At 36.3% G+C, this 17351-nt stretch overlaps 1 protein-coding gene across 5 annotated transcripts in view; it reads right to left on the bottom strand.

Annotated features, from left to right (window-relative positions):
* The window catches only part of TRAPPC13 (trafficking protein particle complex subunit 13), a 45349-nt gene that overhangs the window by 14835 nt on the left and 13163 nt on the right, over positions 1–17351 (bottom strand). For all 5 annotated transcript variants that reach the window (XM_049864461.1, XM_049864472.1, XM_049864482.1 and 2 more), the window contains exons 2-5: positions 12511–12579; positions 11589–11688; positions 10282–10366; positions 4132–4259 (exon numbers count right to left, since the gene is read on the bottom strand). In XM_049864461.1, the coding sequence (XP_049720418.1) occupies positions 4132–4259; positions 10282–10366; positions 11589–11688; positions 12511–12579 (382 nt within the window). The remainder of the gene's footprint in view (positions 1–4131; positions 4260–10281; positions 10367–11588; positions 11689–12510; positions 12580–17351) is intronic.

The following is a 17351-nucleotide window of genomic DNA, read 5'->3' as shown; positions in this document are numbered from 1 at the left end:
GTTTTAAAATCAGCAAGTGTGAGTCCTCCTACTTTGTTTTTCTCTTTCAATACTGCTTTACCTATTCGAAGCCTCTTGCCATTCTATATAAAGTTGAGGATTGCTTTTTCCATTTTTGTAAAGAAGTCTGTTGGAATTTTGATTGGGATTGCATTCAATCTATAGATTGCTTTGGATACTGTTCACATCTTAACAACATTAAGGTCTACAGTCCATGAACATGGACCATCTTTCCATTTATTTAAGTCTTCTTTAATCTCTTTCAGGAAAGTTTTATAATTTTCATTGTATAAGTCCTTCACATCTCTGGTTAAATTTATTTGTTAAGTATTTTATTCTCTTAGATACTATTGTAAATGGAATTGTTTCCCTAATTTCCCTCTCAGATTTCTCACTGCTGGTTGTTATGGATTGAATTGTATCCCCGCAAAATGTGTGTCAACTTGGTTAGGCCACGATTCCCAATATTGTGTGGCTATCCACCATTTTGTAATCTAATGTGATTATCCTACGTGTTGTAAGTCCTAACCTCTGTGATGTTAATGAGGCACAATTAAATCTACAGGATGAGGTTGTATCTTGAGTCGATCTCTTCTGAGCTATAAAAGAATTGAGCAGAGAGGAGAGGGACTTCATTACCACCAAGCGAGAAGACCCAGAAGTGGGGCACGTCCTTTGGACCTGGGGTCCCTGTACTGAGAAACCCAGGGGAAGACTGATAATAAGAACCTTCCCCCGGAGCCCTTGGAGCTGGCATCCTGAATCTGGACTTCTGGTCTCCTAAACTGTGAGAGAATAAATTTCTGTTTGTTAAGGCCATCCACTTGCGGTATTTCTGTTATTGCAGCTCTAAATAACTAAGACACTGGTATATAGAAACCCAAATGATTTTTGTTTGTTGACCCTGTACCCTGCAATTTTGCTAAGTTAATGATAAAAAGTGTGGTATCACTTTTAAAAGGCATGCCCAGATGCAACAGATAAACAAAGAAGATTACCTTCAATCAGTTGAAGGCCTACAGAGCAAAAACTGAGGTTTTCTGGAGAATAAATTCTACTGAGTTTGTAGCCTTTCAATCTGCCCTCCAGATTTAAAACTCAAGACTGCAACATCAAGTCTTACATGAGCTTCCAGCCTGCCAGCTTTCCCTACCGATTCTACACTTGCCATCCTCCAAAATTATGTGAGCCAATTCCTTAATTACTTTAGATATATCCTATTGGTTCTGTTTCTCTGGAGAAACCTTACTGATGCATCAGGGTTAGGGAAAGCTTAAAAAAACTCTCTTTGCACTGCTGGTGGTTGTTAGGAGTTTGGAAAACAATCCTTCAATAAAAGAGCTTTAAAAATGCTTATACACTCCAATAGTAAACCCACTTCAAGTAATCTATCATAAGAAAATATTAGAAGATTTATACACAAAGGCGTTCACCACTATGTTATTTATAATAGTGACAAATTAGAAACAATCTAAGTGTCCAAGATTAGGGAATTTAAATTCAAATATATCATCCAAATGACTTTATAAGATGCAGCCATTTAAAAAATCATGTTTACAGAGAATACTGGCTGACGTGGAAAAATGTTCACAGTTAATTTAAAAAGATAAAACCGTGTGTAATATGATCAAAGGTCCCTAGTTGGAACAAATGGTTTGCATTTGACAACTAAAAGTTGGTGCTTTGAACCCACCCAGTGGTACCACAGAGGAAAGGCCTGACAATCTTCTTCCATTAAGATTACAGCCAAGAAAACCCCACAGAGTACTTTTACTCTGTAATATATGGCGTTGCCATGAGTTGGAATCAACTTGATGGCAACACGTTTGATTTTGTTTTAATATGATGAAAATTTTATAAATTATTATTTATAAACATCTACTTTATACACACACGCAAAGATTGGAAAGAAATGTACCAATATTTTAATAATAGCTATACCAGGTAGTGACATTATATAATGTAGTTTCTCCTTTATACATCTGCCAAGCACTAAGCCAGATGCTAGGGATACAGAGTTGAACAAAACACAACACCTACCCTCAAACTGTTCACAGCAGGAAGAAGTGTAGTACGGTACAGGTTTGTAAATTAGATTTGGATCTGAGTTCTATGCCACCATTTACTAGCTGTTTAATTCTACAAGAATCTCATTTTCTGTAAAATGGGAATTTTACGCATTTAATGTTTCAATACATTCAATTTCAACAAATACTGACCACTGTTCTCTGCTAGATCCTGTGGCTATAGTTGACCTGCTGGACCTCATAATTTAATGGGGAAGGCAGGCACTTAATATATATAAGTATGAAAGACATAAAAAATGATAAATTGTGGGTACTGTAGAATATACAAAAAGGGGGTTTAATCTAGCCTATATGGTCAGGAAAAGCCTCCTTGAGGAAGTCATGTTGAAACTGAGATACAAATTATGTCCTCCAAAAACATGTGTTAGAATCCTAAACCCTATACCTGTGGATGAAGAAACCCTGGTGGTGCAGTGGTTAAGCGCTTGGTTGGGGTTTGAATCTACCAGCTGATCAGGGGAGAAATATGTGGCAATCTGCTTTTGTAAAGATTACAGCCTTGGAAATACTATGGGGAAGTTCTACTCTGTCCTACAGGGTTGAGAGGAATTGGAATGGACTGGAAGGCTCACAACAACAACATACCTGTGGATGGACTCCCATTTGAGAATAGCGTTTGCTTTGTTGTGTTGTTCAGGCCATGTTAGTGTAGGGTGTATCTCAGATCTTATCATTTTTTAGATCTAGAAGGGCAGATTAGATACAGAGAGAAGTAAGCAAGAAAGGGGGAAAGATACATGCTACCTGAAGACCTCCAAGGAATGCCCAGAAGAATGCTAGAGAAGCTGAAACAACAATTTTCCCCCAGAGAGCACAGAGAGAGCCTTCCTCTAAAGCCTGTGCTCTGAATTTGGACTTCCAGTCTCATAAACTGTGAGAAAATAAATGTCTGGTCACTAAAGCCATCTATGTGGTATTTGTTACAGCAGCATTAAGAGACTAAGAATGAATGAGAAGTAGAAGTTAACTAAACAAAATGACGAAGGCATTTCTTTGTGAGGGAAGAAGGCATTTCAAGCCATGGAGTTTTGAGGTAAAAGAAGTCCAATATGACCGCAGTGTAGGGAGAGAGGTGAAGAGTGACAAAAAGTGAGAACTAGAGTGGTAGGTAAGGATTAGGTTGTGGAGAGCTTTGAAAAAGCTATGATAAAGTCAGAATTTTCTGCAAGGGCAATGGAAGGTCATGAAATAGTTAAGTGACTTAATTCAAGATCACATAATTATAAACGGTAGAGTTGAAATTGGAATCCAGAGTATTTGACTCCAAACCTCACATCAATCGCAGAATATATATTAAAAAGTGCCCACAACAGAGCTTATGACCAAAATGAACTCATTAAATAATAGCTAATATATACTTTAATGGGTTCACAGAAGAGAAGCAAAAATGGAAATGAAAGTGAACATGGAGAGAAGGGGATAAACGAGAAATGTTTAAGAATAGGACTTTGTGAATCGACTGGATGTGGAAGTGGCAAGGGGGATAGAAAGTCTAAAATTACATCTGATAGCTGAAATTTTCACATTTGCCTCTCCAATGGAGAGAAAAGTATTCACATTCAAATACATAACCAGGCCAGTAGTACAGAATTTAAGATTTTTTTTTCATAGCTTGTATTATTTTGGTGCTGTATTTCCGAGTTCTCAGGACAGAGTATATACACAAAGTTAAATACAGAACTAAAAAACTGTGATTTAAAAATAAACCCTATGAACATAGGTTAGCATTTCAAAATGCTATCTTTTAGACAGAGTGCTGCTACCTGGGTTTTAAACGTTTGTATGGCTTTTCATTTTTTTATAAAATTGTCTTTAGATGCAAAAATGAAACAAGAGATAAATTAGGATAAATTAAATTTTTTCCTAAAAAACAGAAAAACAAAAACATTTAATTTAAAGTTGGTTCTGGTAAGGATGTAAACATGAATCCATAAAGTTCCTTTTGAAGTAGGTGCTTAGACTTAATGATAAAGGGAGAGAAAACAAAAATTTAAAATGAAAGCATATATAAGTAAAAGCCTTTGAGAATAAAATTAACTCTTACATGTGTGTTCCAATCTCCTTTACTTCATGATGTATGACGTCATCAATACAGCAATCAGGTTTTAGTTCAGCCACTGCAGCACTGGAGGCTGAGAGATTTAAACGCTGAGAACTTGTCTGAAGATCAGCCTTGAAAGAAAGTATAAGAAAAACCGAAATGAGATTAGTTAATGTACAGGATGTGGATGGGTAGAAAGCATAGGGGAACAGGAAAGAGGAAGTAGGGATGAAGAGGGAGCAAGCTTCTCTACGTAAACCTTCAATATTAGCTCTAACGCTTGGAAACGTGGCAATGGTTCATACTGCCAAAATAAATAAAATCAACCAGGAAATGGGGAGAACCCAAAATGGAATACAAACAGTAACAAATGAATTTAACTGTATTCAAATGAAGAATGTAACTACACTGTGGGGAATGAAGGCAGAAAAAGAACTAACATAAGTTTGGAAAACAAAGTCGTGACTACTGGATAAAGCTAAAGATAAAAAATATACTCATTTGTTTTTCACAGGGATATGGGCTAGCAATGCTGAAATTACTTTGTGTGTTAAAAATAATCAAAGACCAAAGAAATTGAAATGCAAGGTTTATTCGGAGCACTTATTCTATCTGCATACAGGGAGATGATTTAGATTTCAGAAAAAGCAAATGGCTTGAAGTTTACTAGTTACAATGAAGCTTATAAAGAGGAGGAGGAATAGATCAACCACTGGCTAATCTTAACATGACTGATTGAATCCTGCCCTTTCCCTTTTACTAAGATCAACTAGTATCAGGTCACAAGGTAGCCCTCCACCCACCTGCAGCCACATCTTTTGAAATTCGAATTTAGTAAACCTGGCTTCAAACTAGAAAGAAAAGAATAGCAATTTTCAGTGAAAGAAAAGCCACTGGCAGAATTAATTTTGGTCAGGAATTTCTTTACAGTGAATACCTGGTTTCACAGGTAAGATTCAATGTCAGATGTCTGTTATTAATTTTTCTCTTTGACATGTGTATACTAGGACTAAACACAAAATAAATAGAGATAAGTTTCTTGAGTGAAAAAAAGGTACAAATAAGGAAAGGGGGAAGGCTGGAATGAAGCCTTTGGTGTTGGACTGGAATTGGAGGCATCAGTATGAACACATGTGTTTTTTTAAAATATAGGTACAGATAGACATTACAGAAACAAATATATGTGCATGTATATGTTAGTACACAATGCCAAAAGATAAATATCCATTCAAAACAATGTTAGGTATCAGAGACTAATTGATTTGTAGAACTGAAAAATGGCTTTAAAGCCACCAACTAAGAAAGAACTACCTTCTTTAAAGTAGTACCCCCCGTTACTATTATATGCCCTTTTTATTTCCCTTTGAATTTATCATTCTCTCTAATTACCTCAAACAGCACATTCCCTTAATTTCAGTTACTATCTATCACATTCAAATTTTACTTCTTTTATTACATTTATCACAAGCTATGAGAAAAAAAAAAAAGAGAAAACTTTCTCTTTTTTATGAGTAGAACTGACTCTATGATGACAGATTTGGTTTTTGAAGCCCTGGTGGCACAGTGGATAAGTGTTTGGCTGCTATCCAAAAAGGTCAGCAGTTCGAATCCAGCAGCCTCTCCTTGGAAACCCTATGGGGCAGTTCTACTTTGTCTTACAGGGTCGCTGTGAGTCGGAATCGATTCGATGGCAAAGGGTTTTTTTGTTTGTTTGTTTTGACTATGTGCAAGGCATATTTTAAGCACATTACTCATTTAATCCCCACAATCCTGAAGTAGTTATTAGTATTATTCCTGTTTTACTACAATTTTACAGGTAAGGAAACCAAAGCACAACTAGGCACAGGGTACAACCCACAACAACTTCTCCAAGGTTCCACGACTTACGAGTAATGAAGCTGTGATTCAAATATCCTTAAAGAGCATTTTAGAAATCAGAGAAGAGAAAAAGAAGAAAATACTCAAACCCACTGGCTTTCTTTCTCAATATGCTTTCTTATGTGCCATTTTTTAAAACATTAATCATTACTCTGGTATATGTTATTATTTGGAAACCCTGGTGGCGTAGTGGTTAAGTGCTACGGCTGCTAACCCAAGGGTCGGCAGTTCATATCCACCAGGTGCTCCTTGGAAACTCTATGGGGCAGTTCTACTCTGTCCTATAGGGTCGCTATGAGTCGGAATTGACTTGATGGCACTGGGTTTTTACTGGGTTATGGTATACATTTGGCTGAACATTTTGTTTTTCTTCTTTTTTCACTATATAAATCATGCTGCATTGAACATTTATTTCCTAATTACCAACTATATGTCAGGGCCTGTTGTAGAAGCAGGAGATACATCAGCAAACAAAACTCATAAAAACCAAACTCACTGCCACTGAGTCGATTCTGATTCATAGCGACCCTATTTATTTACTGCAAAAATTCTACCTCTGAACTACCACTGCCCCCTTGACTTGGGGTAGGAGAATGCAATTTAAATTGCAGGGTAGGCTTCATGCTGCAAGATTTGAACAGGCAGAGAGGAAAGGTAGGAGGGAGACATTATTCCCAGTAAAATGAAGACAGCTAGCCAAACACCAAAAGAATGAAATTTCAAGGTGTCTTCAATAAGGTCATTAAGAAAGAGTTTGGTATAACTAAGGAGTTCATATTCAGGAAGAAAGAAAAACATATTTTAAAAATCTCTAGAACAAGCTTCAAGAAAGCAGAGTGTTGGTAAGTTTTGTTTCCTGCTGTAACTCTAATATCTACAATCATGCCTGGAATATACATTTGTTGAATTAATCAATGAAAGACTAGTATTGTTCCTAGACCAACAGAATCATCATCAGACGGAAGCTTGTTAGAAATGCAAATTCACTGGCGTTATTTTGGATGAAATGAATCAGAAAAACTGGTGGTGCGGCCCAGTGATCAGTATTTTAACAAGTCTTCCAGATGATTTTGACATCTTCTACAGTTTCAGAACCACTGGTATAGACCCTATTAGTTACTATTTTTTACTTATGGAAAAAAAAAAAAAAAAACCCAAACCCAGTGCCGTCGAGTCAATTCTGACTCATTGCAACCCTACAGGACAGAGTAGAACTGCCCCATAGAGTTTCCAAGGAGTGCCTGGTGGATTCGAACTGCTGACATTTTGGTTAGGAGCCATAGCACTTAACCGCTACGCCACCAGGGTTTCCAGAATTAGATGAGGACTATTGAACTGTTTCTGGAATTTCACAGGTGTAAAGATCAGGCTGGCCTCCTTATAAGCAGCAGATCTGATCAACCCCACCTGAGCCGTTAAATAAACCATCTCAGATAAAGGCCTTTGGAAAGGAGCTGCTAAAATGCCTGAGGCTTCAAGACGCCGGGTTTTCTCTGGGCTACAGAGAGAACCAAGAACCCGCTGCCATCAAGTCGATTCTGACTCATAGCGACCCTATAGGACAGAGTAGAACTGCCCCATAGAGTTTCCAAGGAGTGCCTGGTGGATTCGAACTGCCGACCTTTTGGTTAGCAGCCGTAGCACTTAACTACTACGCCACCAGGGTTTCTATTATAGTTTGTTCTTTTTTAAAATAGAAGAGTTTATCTTTTTTGTAGTACACTAAAGTTTTCAGACTTAAGGCTGAGATTTTGAAAAAATTAAAACAACAACAACAAAACACTAGTGGTTTTCAGTTAAACACTGCAGATTAAACATGAGCGTTAGCATTCTAAACACCACTAAGATGACAGTAAAAGAACAAAAAAAAATGTATCGATGCACAATCTCTTCTCCGTGATTCCAAAATTCAAAGGGTTAAAAAAACTAAAATTTTGAGGGCAGAATTCTGGGTAGCCGAAGTAACGGCAGCAGTGTAATTGTGAATGTCCCAAGACATCTTCCAAAACGAAACAAGAACAAATGAAACTATACAAAACTTCATATTTAGCGTAACTGGAAGGCAGTGAATGTCCAAACTTTAAAATACCTGTGAGTAAACAAATACCAACTCCTGCAAGCTATTTTTATGCTCTTGCCATAAGCTTTTGCAAAGAATAAGAGCAGTTCAGGAAAAAAACGAAGGAGAAAAGGAGAGTAGTGAGAGGCCCAAGAATGAACTACACCAGTGCCAGAAAGATAAAGTTTACATTAAGTGTTAAAACACTGAGAGTGTATTACTGGAAGATGAGAGCACAGACTGCGGGGAATACTGTGTAAGGAATGAGGTGGCAATCTTGGAAAGACAGCCTTTCAGGATAAGAAAAGGGAACCAAAAAGGAGAGGTACGCCTTGGAACTGCAGTGAAGGGGAAAAGAAGCGAGGGGGGCAAATTTAGGACGGTGTAATTCAAAGGAAAGGAGTCTCTGGGTGGTGCAAATGGTTAACATGCTCAGGTGCTAACTGAATGGCTGGAGGTTAGAGTTCACCAGAGGTGCCTGGTGATCTACTTCTGAAAAATCAGCCATTAAGAACCCTACGGAGCATAGTTCTGCTCTGACACACATGAGGTTGCCATGAGTTGGAACTGAGTTGACAGCAGCTGTTTTTTTTTTTTTTCCAATTGTGATTTAGGTGAAAGTTTACAGCTCAAGTTAGTTTCTCATTCAAAAATTTATACACATACTGTTTTGTGACATTGGTTGCAATCCCCACAATGTGACAGCACTCTTCCCCCTTTCTATCCCAGGTTCCCAGGGTGCGTTTGTCAGGTTTTCTTGTCCCTTCCTGCCTTCTCATCCTGCATTTGGGCAGGAGTTGCCCATTTGGTCTTGTATATTTGCCTGAACTAAGAAGCATGCTCCTCAGCTGTGTTATTGTTTGTCTTACAGGCCTGTCTGTCTGAGAAGTGGGTTTTGGGAGTGGTTTCAGTACTGAGTTAGCAGACTGTCCAGGTGCCACAGTCTTGGGGATGTTTTGTTCTTTGGGATCTAATAAAAATAAAACATCTGTAGTACAACAAACATAGGTATACAAATGTAAAAATTTGCATCTAGTTTCTAGAAGTTGGGCCATATATGAAATTTGGAATATTTGCTCTTTAAGGTTCTTTTTGAGGAGCTCTGGTGGCATAGTGTTTAAAGTGCTCAGCTGCTAACCAAAAGGCTGGCAGTTCAAACCCATCAGCTGTTCCACAGGAGAAAGATGTGGCAGTTTGCTTCTGTAAAGACAGATTATAGCCTTGAAACCCCTCTGGGGTAATTCTATTCTGTCCAATAGGGTTGCTGAGTTGGAAACGACTGCAGTGTGTTTGGTTTTTTGGTTTAAGGTCCTTTTCAATTTTAAAACTCTGTTATCATCTTCAAACTCATTCTAATTGGACTAGCTTTTCTGTTAAAATTCCAATGACCTAAACTCATCACTCAAAGACAGCTCTGACAACTTCTCCTCTAAATATAGTCAATTTTTTTTTCTTAATGCCCATTCTTTTTGTGAATATATTTCTGGTTGCTTTATTGAGTTAGCATATTTTATCTTTTGATTTTTAAACTGCTGCAAGAGTCTTCTAATTGGTCCTTCTTTCTTATAAACCGTCCTATATAATGTTCTTATATCAGTCTTTTTAACACGACATGTGAATACCTCTGTTCAAAAGCCTCCAATGATTGTCCGCTGCTTTTTTTTGCCCCCAAAATGCTGAAACCTTAGCCTGGCATTCAAGATACTCCACAGTTTGGCTATTACACATCTCTACAACCTGACCTTCCATTATCACATAAATTCTGTTCACTACTAACAGAACATGTTACGTATCCTTATGTCTCTGCCTTGGGTCACCATATCCCTCCTGCCCTTTTCTCTAAAACTTACCTTTCTTTGAAGATCCTTTGGTGTTTCCTCTTCTCCAATAAGGCTTCCTGATTGCTACAACCCCCAGTGATCTTTCCTTCTCTTTCAAATTTTCTTATGTTAAACACATATATTAGCAAAAACTTAAATTGCTACTTACCTTGACTGGTAAATTTTTTCCCTCAAACTATGACAAACTTTGAACACAAGGAAATGTTTATGTATCTAGTAAAATGTCTCATGCCTTTAGGTGTTCAGTTAACACTTGTTAATGACAATTAAGAATTCCAGTATCAAACATGCATTTTAATAAATTTTCAAACACATAATTTGAATATGTACTGCTTTATTTTTAAAAAATACATCCCAAACAAAAATGTCACTTACTTTCACCAATATATCTTTTACAACTTGACTGCTATCATTATGAACGCTGACATAACTGGAAAAGGTCTCACCCAAAAATATATTCCTGTAAATAAAATAAATTTTTAGGTAGAAATCCATTCAACTCTTACCACAAATATACTATCGGAGAGGAACAATGAGAACGTAACACGGAGAAAAATTTCTTAAAGGATAGACAGCAGGTAAAATACTGCTTCAACATTCCTTTGTTCACATTAGGCCATTCATTTGTTATCTAGTGCAACTGAAAATACTGACTTAATCTGTAAAACATGAAATATCCTGGCTCTCAGCTGGTGCAAAAACTGTCAGTTTCCCTAAATACAATAATCACTGAAATCGGATTCATGTTTAGAGTCTTAAGATTTGTATCTGAAGAAGCCAGGAGAAAGCAATTTTTCATTTTTGAAATAACTTATTTTTTTTGAACCTAGAAGAGACCCAAGTAACTGATCTTTAGAGTAACAGGGATATTTTTATCAATTTATTTTTCTACGATATCTTGATAAAAATAATGACCAGTGGCTTTACTTTATATACTTTTATATTTTTTACATGAATAGATTTCCAAGTATTCAACACACTTATCAATGACCACATTCTCTAAGGCTAAAAAAAATCCTGAAGGTTTCCTTTTATCTCGAATTCTCTGAATGGTAAACAGAGTGAAACCAGGTACTTCTACCTCATCAACAATCTAGAATAAGAGGACAGCTCAGAGTAAGAGCTCCTAATTAGGTAACAAATATGATAACTTTTGTTTGGAGAGGAATGTGAAGTTGAATAACAACTTCTGAAAAACACATTTAGATTAAATCAGTTAAAATAAAAGGAATACAAGTCTGTAAAATACATAAGATGACTAAAAATGTAAAAAGATTAAATGAAGAATGTTAAAATTCTATTGCTTTGGAAACCACTGTTAACATTTTAAACCAAACCAAACCAAACACGTTGCCGTCGAGTTGATTCCGACTCATAGCGACTCTATAGGACAGAGTCGAACTGCCCCACAGAGCGTCCAAGGAGCACCTGGCGGATTCGAACTGCTGACCCTTTGGTTAGCAGCCGTAGCACTTAACCACTATGCCACCAGCGTTTCCGTTAACATTGTGGTATACACGTATATTTTAAAGAAAACCAAAATCACGCAGAATAATTTTTGTAAAACTTTTTTTTACCACTTAAATGTACCATGAGCATTTCCCATCCCATAGTTTTTTGAAACATGATTTGTAATGATTTCAAGGTACCGTTGCATTTTTTTGTGGCTATATCATTCTTACCCAAAATTCTGTGGTAAAGTCAACATTTCCCCCAACATTAAAATTTCTGCACCATTTACAGTTGAAGGATCATCTCTCATGAGTTGGTTAAACAGATCTCCTGTAGCAATAGAAAAACATAAAATTCTAACATCTACCTTGCAAATAAATTTTATTTATATATAGAAATAGCTAGGAGAGATATTTTAAAAAACTAATCTCTTGACAAAAATTGTATTTAAAAAAATCTAATTTCTAATAAAACTTATGCCAAAAAATAATGAGAAAAAATGAGGAAGAACTGCACTGACCTTATATTAAGCATATTTAATTCTATAATTAACCAATTGGCTAATTAATACAAAACTACAGAAAGTAAGAAAACAAAAACCCCAGACTATTAGAATGCAGCAAATAACAAAATCAACAAAAAGGCAAAGGAGTAGTCATTATAAGTTACTGGGACAACTGGAAGTAGCCATGGTCACACAGCAGTTAAGCGCTCGGCTGCTAAACTAAAGACAGGCAGTTGGAATCCACCAGCTGCTTCCTGGAAACCCTCTACAGAGAATCAATACTTCAGCACCAAAGGAAAATGGTAACGAGACACAAAAATATAACACAGAAAATCTCAGTAATTCTAAATAAAAGGAATGCTGATACATAGAATATTTGAGGATAAATGCAATTTTAATAGTATTATGAATATGAATATACCATTACTTAAACTAAAAGTCTCTTGTTGTCAAGAGATATCAACAGTATCTTGACTTACAGATTATAAGTGAGGACTGTTATCATATGACCACTATTGACATGGTACTAAAATAGGCAACATATAAACCATCATAAGGTTAGCAAGGCTAGGCCTATTCCCAGGTAAAGTAGACAACCAAGGTTTCAGTTTTTCCCTAGGTGCAATAGGGTAAAGCATGTGCCATACCAGGCAAGTCTTTCTCCTCACACGTTACTGGAATATTGGTGAATAAAGTAGGCTTGGTCAACCGCATCACTGTGAATTAAGAAAGTAAAAAAACAAATAAAAAGCCAACGTTAATATTGATTTTGGTTAATATTCCCAAGCTGTATGTACAATATTCATCAATCTTATACTAATATAAAATATAACCTTAATATTTCCTAAGCTAAATACTAAATAGTCTCTAACACTATTACAAATCAATGCTTTACTAAAAACTCTTATATGTAACAAAAACATTTGCTTTATATAGGAAAAATAAGGGAAAAATCTTGCTTTCATTTACAGCGTACCTAATTACAAAAATTAGTGCAAATGTAATACATTCTTATTACAGAAAAACTATAAAAGGAGTTTTAAAGCTTTGGTATATTAAGATCATAAGGCTTTAAAAAATGTCAAGTGACTTTACTGTAAATAATATTTAAAAAATGAACAAATATTAGCCTGGAAGGAAAACAAATTTAGAAGCACCATTTTGAATAGGAAATAATTTTATGTCATAAGGGTCTTTGTGATTTTTAATCACTCAGTTATAATCACTGGGCACTGGGAGTTCAGTAAGATTTCCTTTTAAGTAATATCAGGGAATTCTGTGTAGAAATTATGAAAATATCAGTTAATGTATTTAAAAAAACCCTAAAACCAAACCTATTGCTGTCCAGTCTATTCCGACTCATAGTGATCCTATAGGACAGAGCAGAACTGCCCCAGAGGGTTTCCAAGGAGCAGCTGGTGGAGTTAGCGGCCGAGTGCTTAACCACTGTGCCACCAGGGCTACTTCCAGTTGTCCCAGTACCTTATAATGAATACTCCTGTGCCTTATTTGCTGCATTCTAATAGTCTGGGGGTTTTGTTTTCTTACTCTGTAGTTTTGTATTAATTAGCCAATTGGTTAATTATAGAATTAAGTATGGTCGATATCAGTCGGCATCGACTCTATGGCACAGGGTTTTTTTTTGTCAGGGGTTAATATAAGGTCAGTGCAGTTTTTCCTCATTTTTTCCCATTAATTTCCTTAGCTCATTCTCATTTATTTGATTCTTTCAGGGTCCAAAAACAAATCTTTGTTTTGATTAGAATTACATAAACCCAGAATGGCAATTCGAACCCACCAGCCACAACTTGGGAGTAAAGACCAGGCGATCTCCTCTCGTAAAGATTACAGCCTAGGAAACTCTATGGGGCAGTTCTACTCTGTCCTATAGGGTTGCTATGAATCACAATCAACTCAATGGCACACAGCGACAAGGACAACTAATTAGCTATCTGGGAAGAGTAAAACTTAATTTACAAATTCATTTAAAACATCAAATAAATTTCACATATATCAAAGAGTTAAACAGGAAACAAATTAAGCAGCAGAAAACTAGAAAAAGTGAAAGTTATTTATTAAACTTATAGTCTGGGGAGGATATTCTTTAAAAAAAAATCTTTTTTTCAATTACTTCTAAAGACACTCGACCACATCAAAGGAAAAACAGATACAAGATTAAAAATCATGCATACTTGCATAATTTTTCAGAAATGAACCACAGAAGGCTACTGCTTTATAATCTATTTAAAGTGCTCATTGAAGTAAAAAACAAACACCTTTATGACCAACAGACTTAAATGGTTAATTCACAATATAAGTGGGGTTTGCTGGCAGATGTAAAAATGTACCACCTACCCACTAATTGAGGAGCCCTGTTGAGAGCCCTGCTGGCACTGTGGTTAAAGTGATTCACTGCTAACCAAACTGTTGGTGGTTGGAAACCACCAGTGACTCCACCTGAGAAAGATGTGGCAGTCTAATTCCATAGAGAGTTACATACAGCCTTGGAAACCCTGTGGGGTTGCTATATGTCAAAACTGACTCGACAGCAGCGGTTTTTTTTTTTTCTTCCAGCTGCTAACTGAAAGGTTGGAGATTCGAACCCACCCAGCCGCTCCATAGGAGAAAAGATCTGGCGACCCACTTCTGTAAAGATAAAAGCCTAGGAAACCCATGGGAAAATTCCACTCTGTCACATTGGGTCACTATGAGCTGGAATCGACTTGAGGACACCTAACCACCACCACTAATTAGGTATAGTATTCATGTCAAATTTAGTGCTTTTCTCACTTTGGTCTCAGCTTAAATGTCACCTTTTTCATAAAAGGAATAACTAGTCATCCAATCTCTCATGTTGTTGTATGTCATCGAGTTGATTCAAACTCACAGCAACCCTATAGATGCCCTGAAAGTGAAATACTGAAGGCAGTTTCTGCCACAATCTAAATATCTAAGGTTCTAAGTTCATTTTTAAGACAAATTGTTCTTGATTACTTCCCCATCGATTTTTTTTCTCATTACAGAAGAAACCAAGTCTTAATAAACCAAGAGGAAACACATTCTCAAGGGAATCCCGAAACTTTTTTTTTTTTTTTTTTTAACTTTTGTGGAGGTATAATAGGTTCTAAAATCAGCTAGTGTGAGGCCTCCCATTTAGTTCTTCTTTCATAAGGCTTTACTTATCTGGGGCCTCTTCCCTTCCCCTATTAAGTTGATTTGTTTCTCCATCTTGTTAAAAAAGTCATTGGAATCTGGATCAGGGTTGCATTGCATCTCCAGAAGCTTTGCATAGAACTGACATTTTCACAATGTTGAGTCTTCCTATCCATGAGCAAGGTATGTTTTTCTGCTTACGCAGATCTCTTTTGGTTTCTTGCAGTAGTGTCTTGTAGTTTTCCTTGTATAGCTCTTTTATCTCTGGTTAGATTTATTAAGTATTTTATCTTCTTGGGGGCTATCGTAAATGGTATTGATTTGGTGATTTCCTCTCTTAAGTTCTCTTTGTTGGTATAGAGGAATCCAACTGATTTTTCTATGTTTATCTTGTATCCTGACCCTTTGCTGAAATCTTCTATTAGTTCCAGTAGTTTTCTTATGGATTATTTGGGGTTTTCTGTGTATAAGGTCATATCATCTGCAAAAAGGGATACTTCTACTTCTTAACAATTTGGATGTCTTTTATTTCTTTTTCTTGCCTTATTTCTCTGGCTAGGACCTCCAGCACAATGTTGAATAAGAGTGGTGATAAGGAATATCCACGCCTGGTTCCCTTTCTCAAGAGGAATGCTTTCAGACTCTCTACATTTAGGATGATGTTGGCTGTTGGCTTTGTATAAATGCCCTTTATTATGTCGAGGAATTCCCTTCTATTCCTATTTTGCTGAGGATTTTTATCATGAATGGGTATTGGACTTTGTCAAATGCCTTTTCTGCATCAATTGATAAGATCATGTGGTTTTATCTTTTATTTATGTGATGGATTACATTGTTTTTGTAATGCTGAACCATCCCTGCATGCCTGGTGTGAATCCCATTTGGTCATGATAAATTTTTTTTTTTATGTTGTTGAATTTTATTGGCTAGAATTTTGTTGAGGATTTTTGTGTCTATGTTCATGAGGGACATTGGTCTGTAATTTTCTTTTCTTGTGGTGTCTTTACTTGGTTTTGATATCAAGGTTATGCTGGCTTTATAGGATGACATTGGGAGTATTCCATCCTTTTCCATGCTCTGAAATACCTTTAGTAATAGTGGTGTTAATTCTTCTCTGCAAGTTTGGTAGAATTCTCCAGTGAAGCCATCAGAGCCAGGTTTTTTTTGTTGTTGTTGTTGGGAGTTTTTAAATTACCTCTTCAATCTCTTGCTATAGGCTTAGTTTCTCTACCTCAGTTTGTGTTAGTTTAAGTAGGTAATGTGTTTCTAGAAATTTGTCCATTTCCTCTAGGTTTTCAAATCTGTTGGAGCACAATTTTTCATTGTATTCCATTATGATTCTTTTAATTTCAGTTGGGTCTGTTGTGATATTGCCCGTCTCATTTCTTATTCAGGTTATTTCCTTCCTCTTCTGTGTTTCTTTTACCTGGTTTATCAATTTTCTTGATCTTTTCAAAGGAGGAGCTTTTGGTCTTGTTGACTCTTTCAATTGCTTTTCTACTTTCTATTTATTTCTGCTCTAATTTTTATTACTTCTTTTCTTCTGATGCCTGAGGGTTTCTTTTGCTGTTTTCTTACTATTTGAGTTGTAAGTTAATGTTTTGATTTTGGCCCTTTCTTCTTTTTGGGTATTTATTGCTATAAATTGACCTCTGCACACTGCTTCTGCTGTGTCCCAAAGGTTCTGGTAGGGTGTGTTTTCATTCTCATTTGGTTCTATGAATTTCTTTATCCTGTCCTTGATTTTTTCTACAACCCAGTAGTTTTTGAGCAAGGTTTGTTCAGTTTCCGTGTATTTGATATTTTTCTTTCTTTTTTCTGTTATTGATTTCTACTTTTATGGATTTATGGTCAGAAAGATGTTTTGTAATTTTTCAATGTTTTGGATTCTGTGTAGGCTTGCTTCGTGGCCTAATATCTGGTCTATTCTGGAGAATGTTCCATGTCAGTTGGAAAAGAAAGTATACTTGGCTGCTGCTGGGTGGAGTGTTCTGTGTCTATGAGATCAAGTTGGTTGATTGTGGAATTGAAATCTTCCATGTCTTTACTGAGCTTCTTTCTCGATGTTCTGTCCTTTACTGAAAGTGGTGTGGAGCTATTTCTCTTTTCAATGCTGTTAGAGTTTATGTATTTTGGAGCCCTATTGTTCGGTGTGCAAATATTATGGTTATGTCCTCCTGGTGCACTGACCCTTTAATCATTATATAATGTCCTTCTTTATCCTTTGTGGTGGATTTTGCTTTAAAGTGTATTTTGTCAGAGATTAATATTGCTACTCCTGCTCTGTTTTGATTGTTGTTTGCTTGATATATTTTTTTCCATCCTTTTGGTTTGT

Source organism: Elephas maximus, chromosome 2, assembly GCF_024166365.1.
Source record: "Elephas maximus indicus isolate mEleMax1 chromosome 2, mEleMax1 primary haplotype, whole genome shotgun sequence".
Classification (NCBI taxonomy): domain Eukaryota; kingdom Metazoa; phylum Chordata; class Mammalia; order Proboscidea; family Elephantidae; genus Elephas; species Elephas maximus.
The sequence above is the reverse complement of the archived record's forward strand: the minus strand, read 5'-3'. Positions and strand labels throughout refer to the sequence as shown.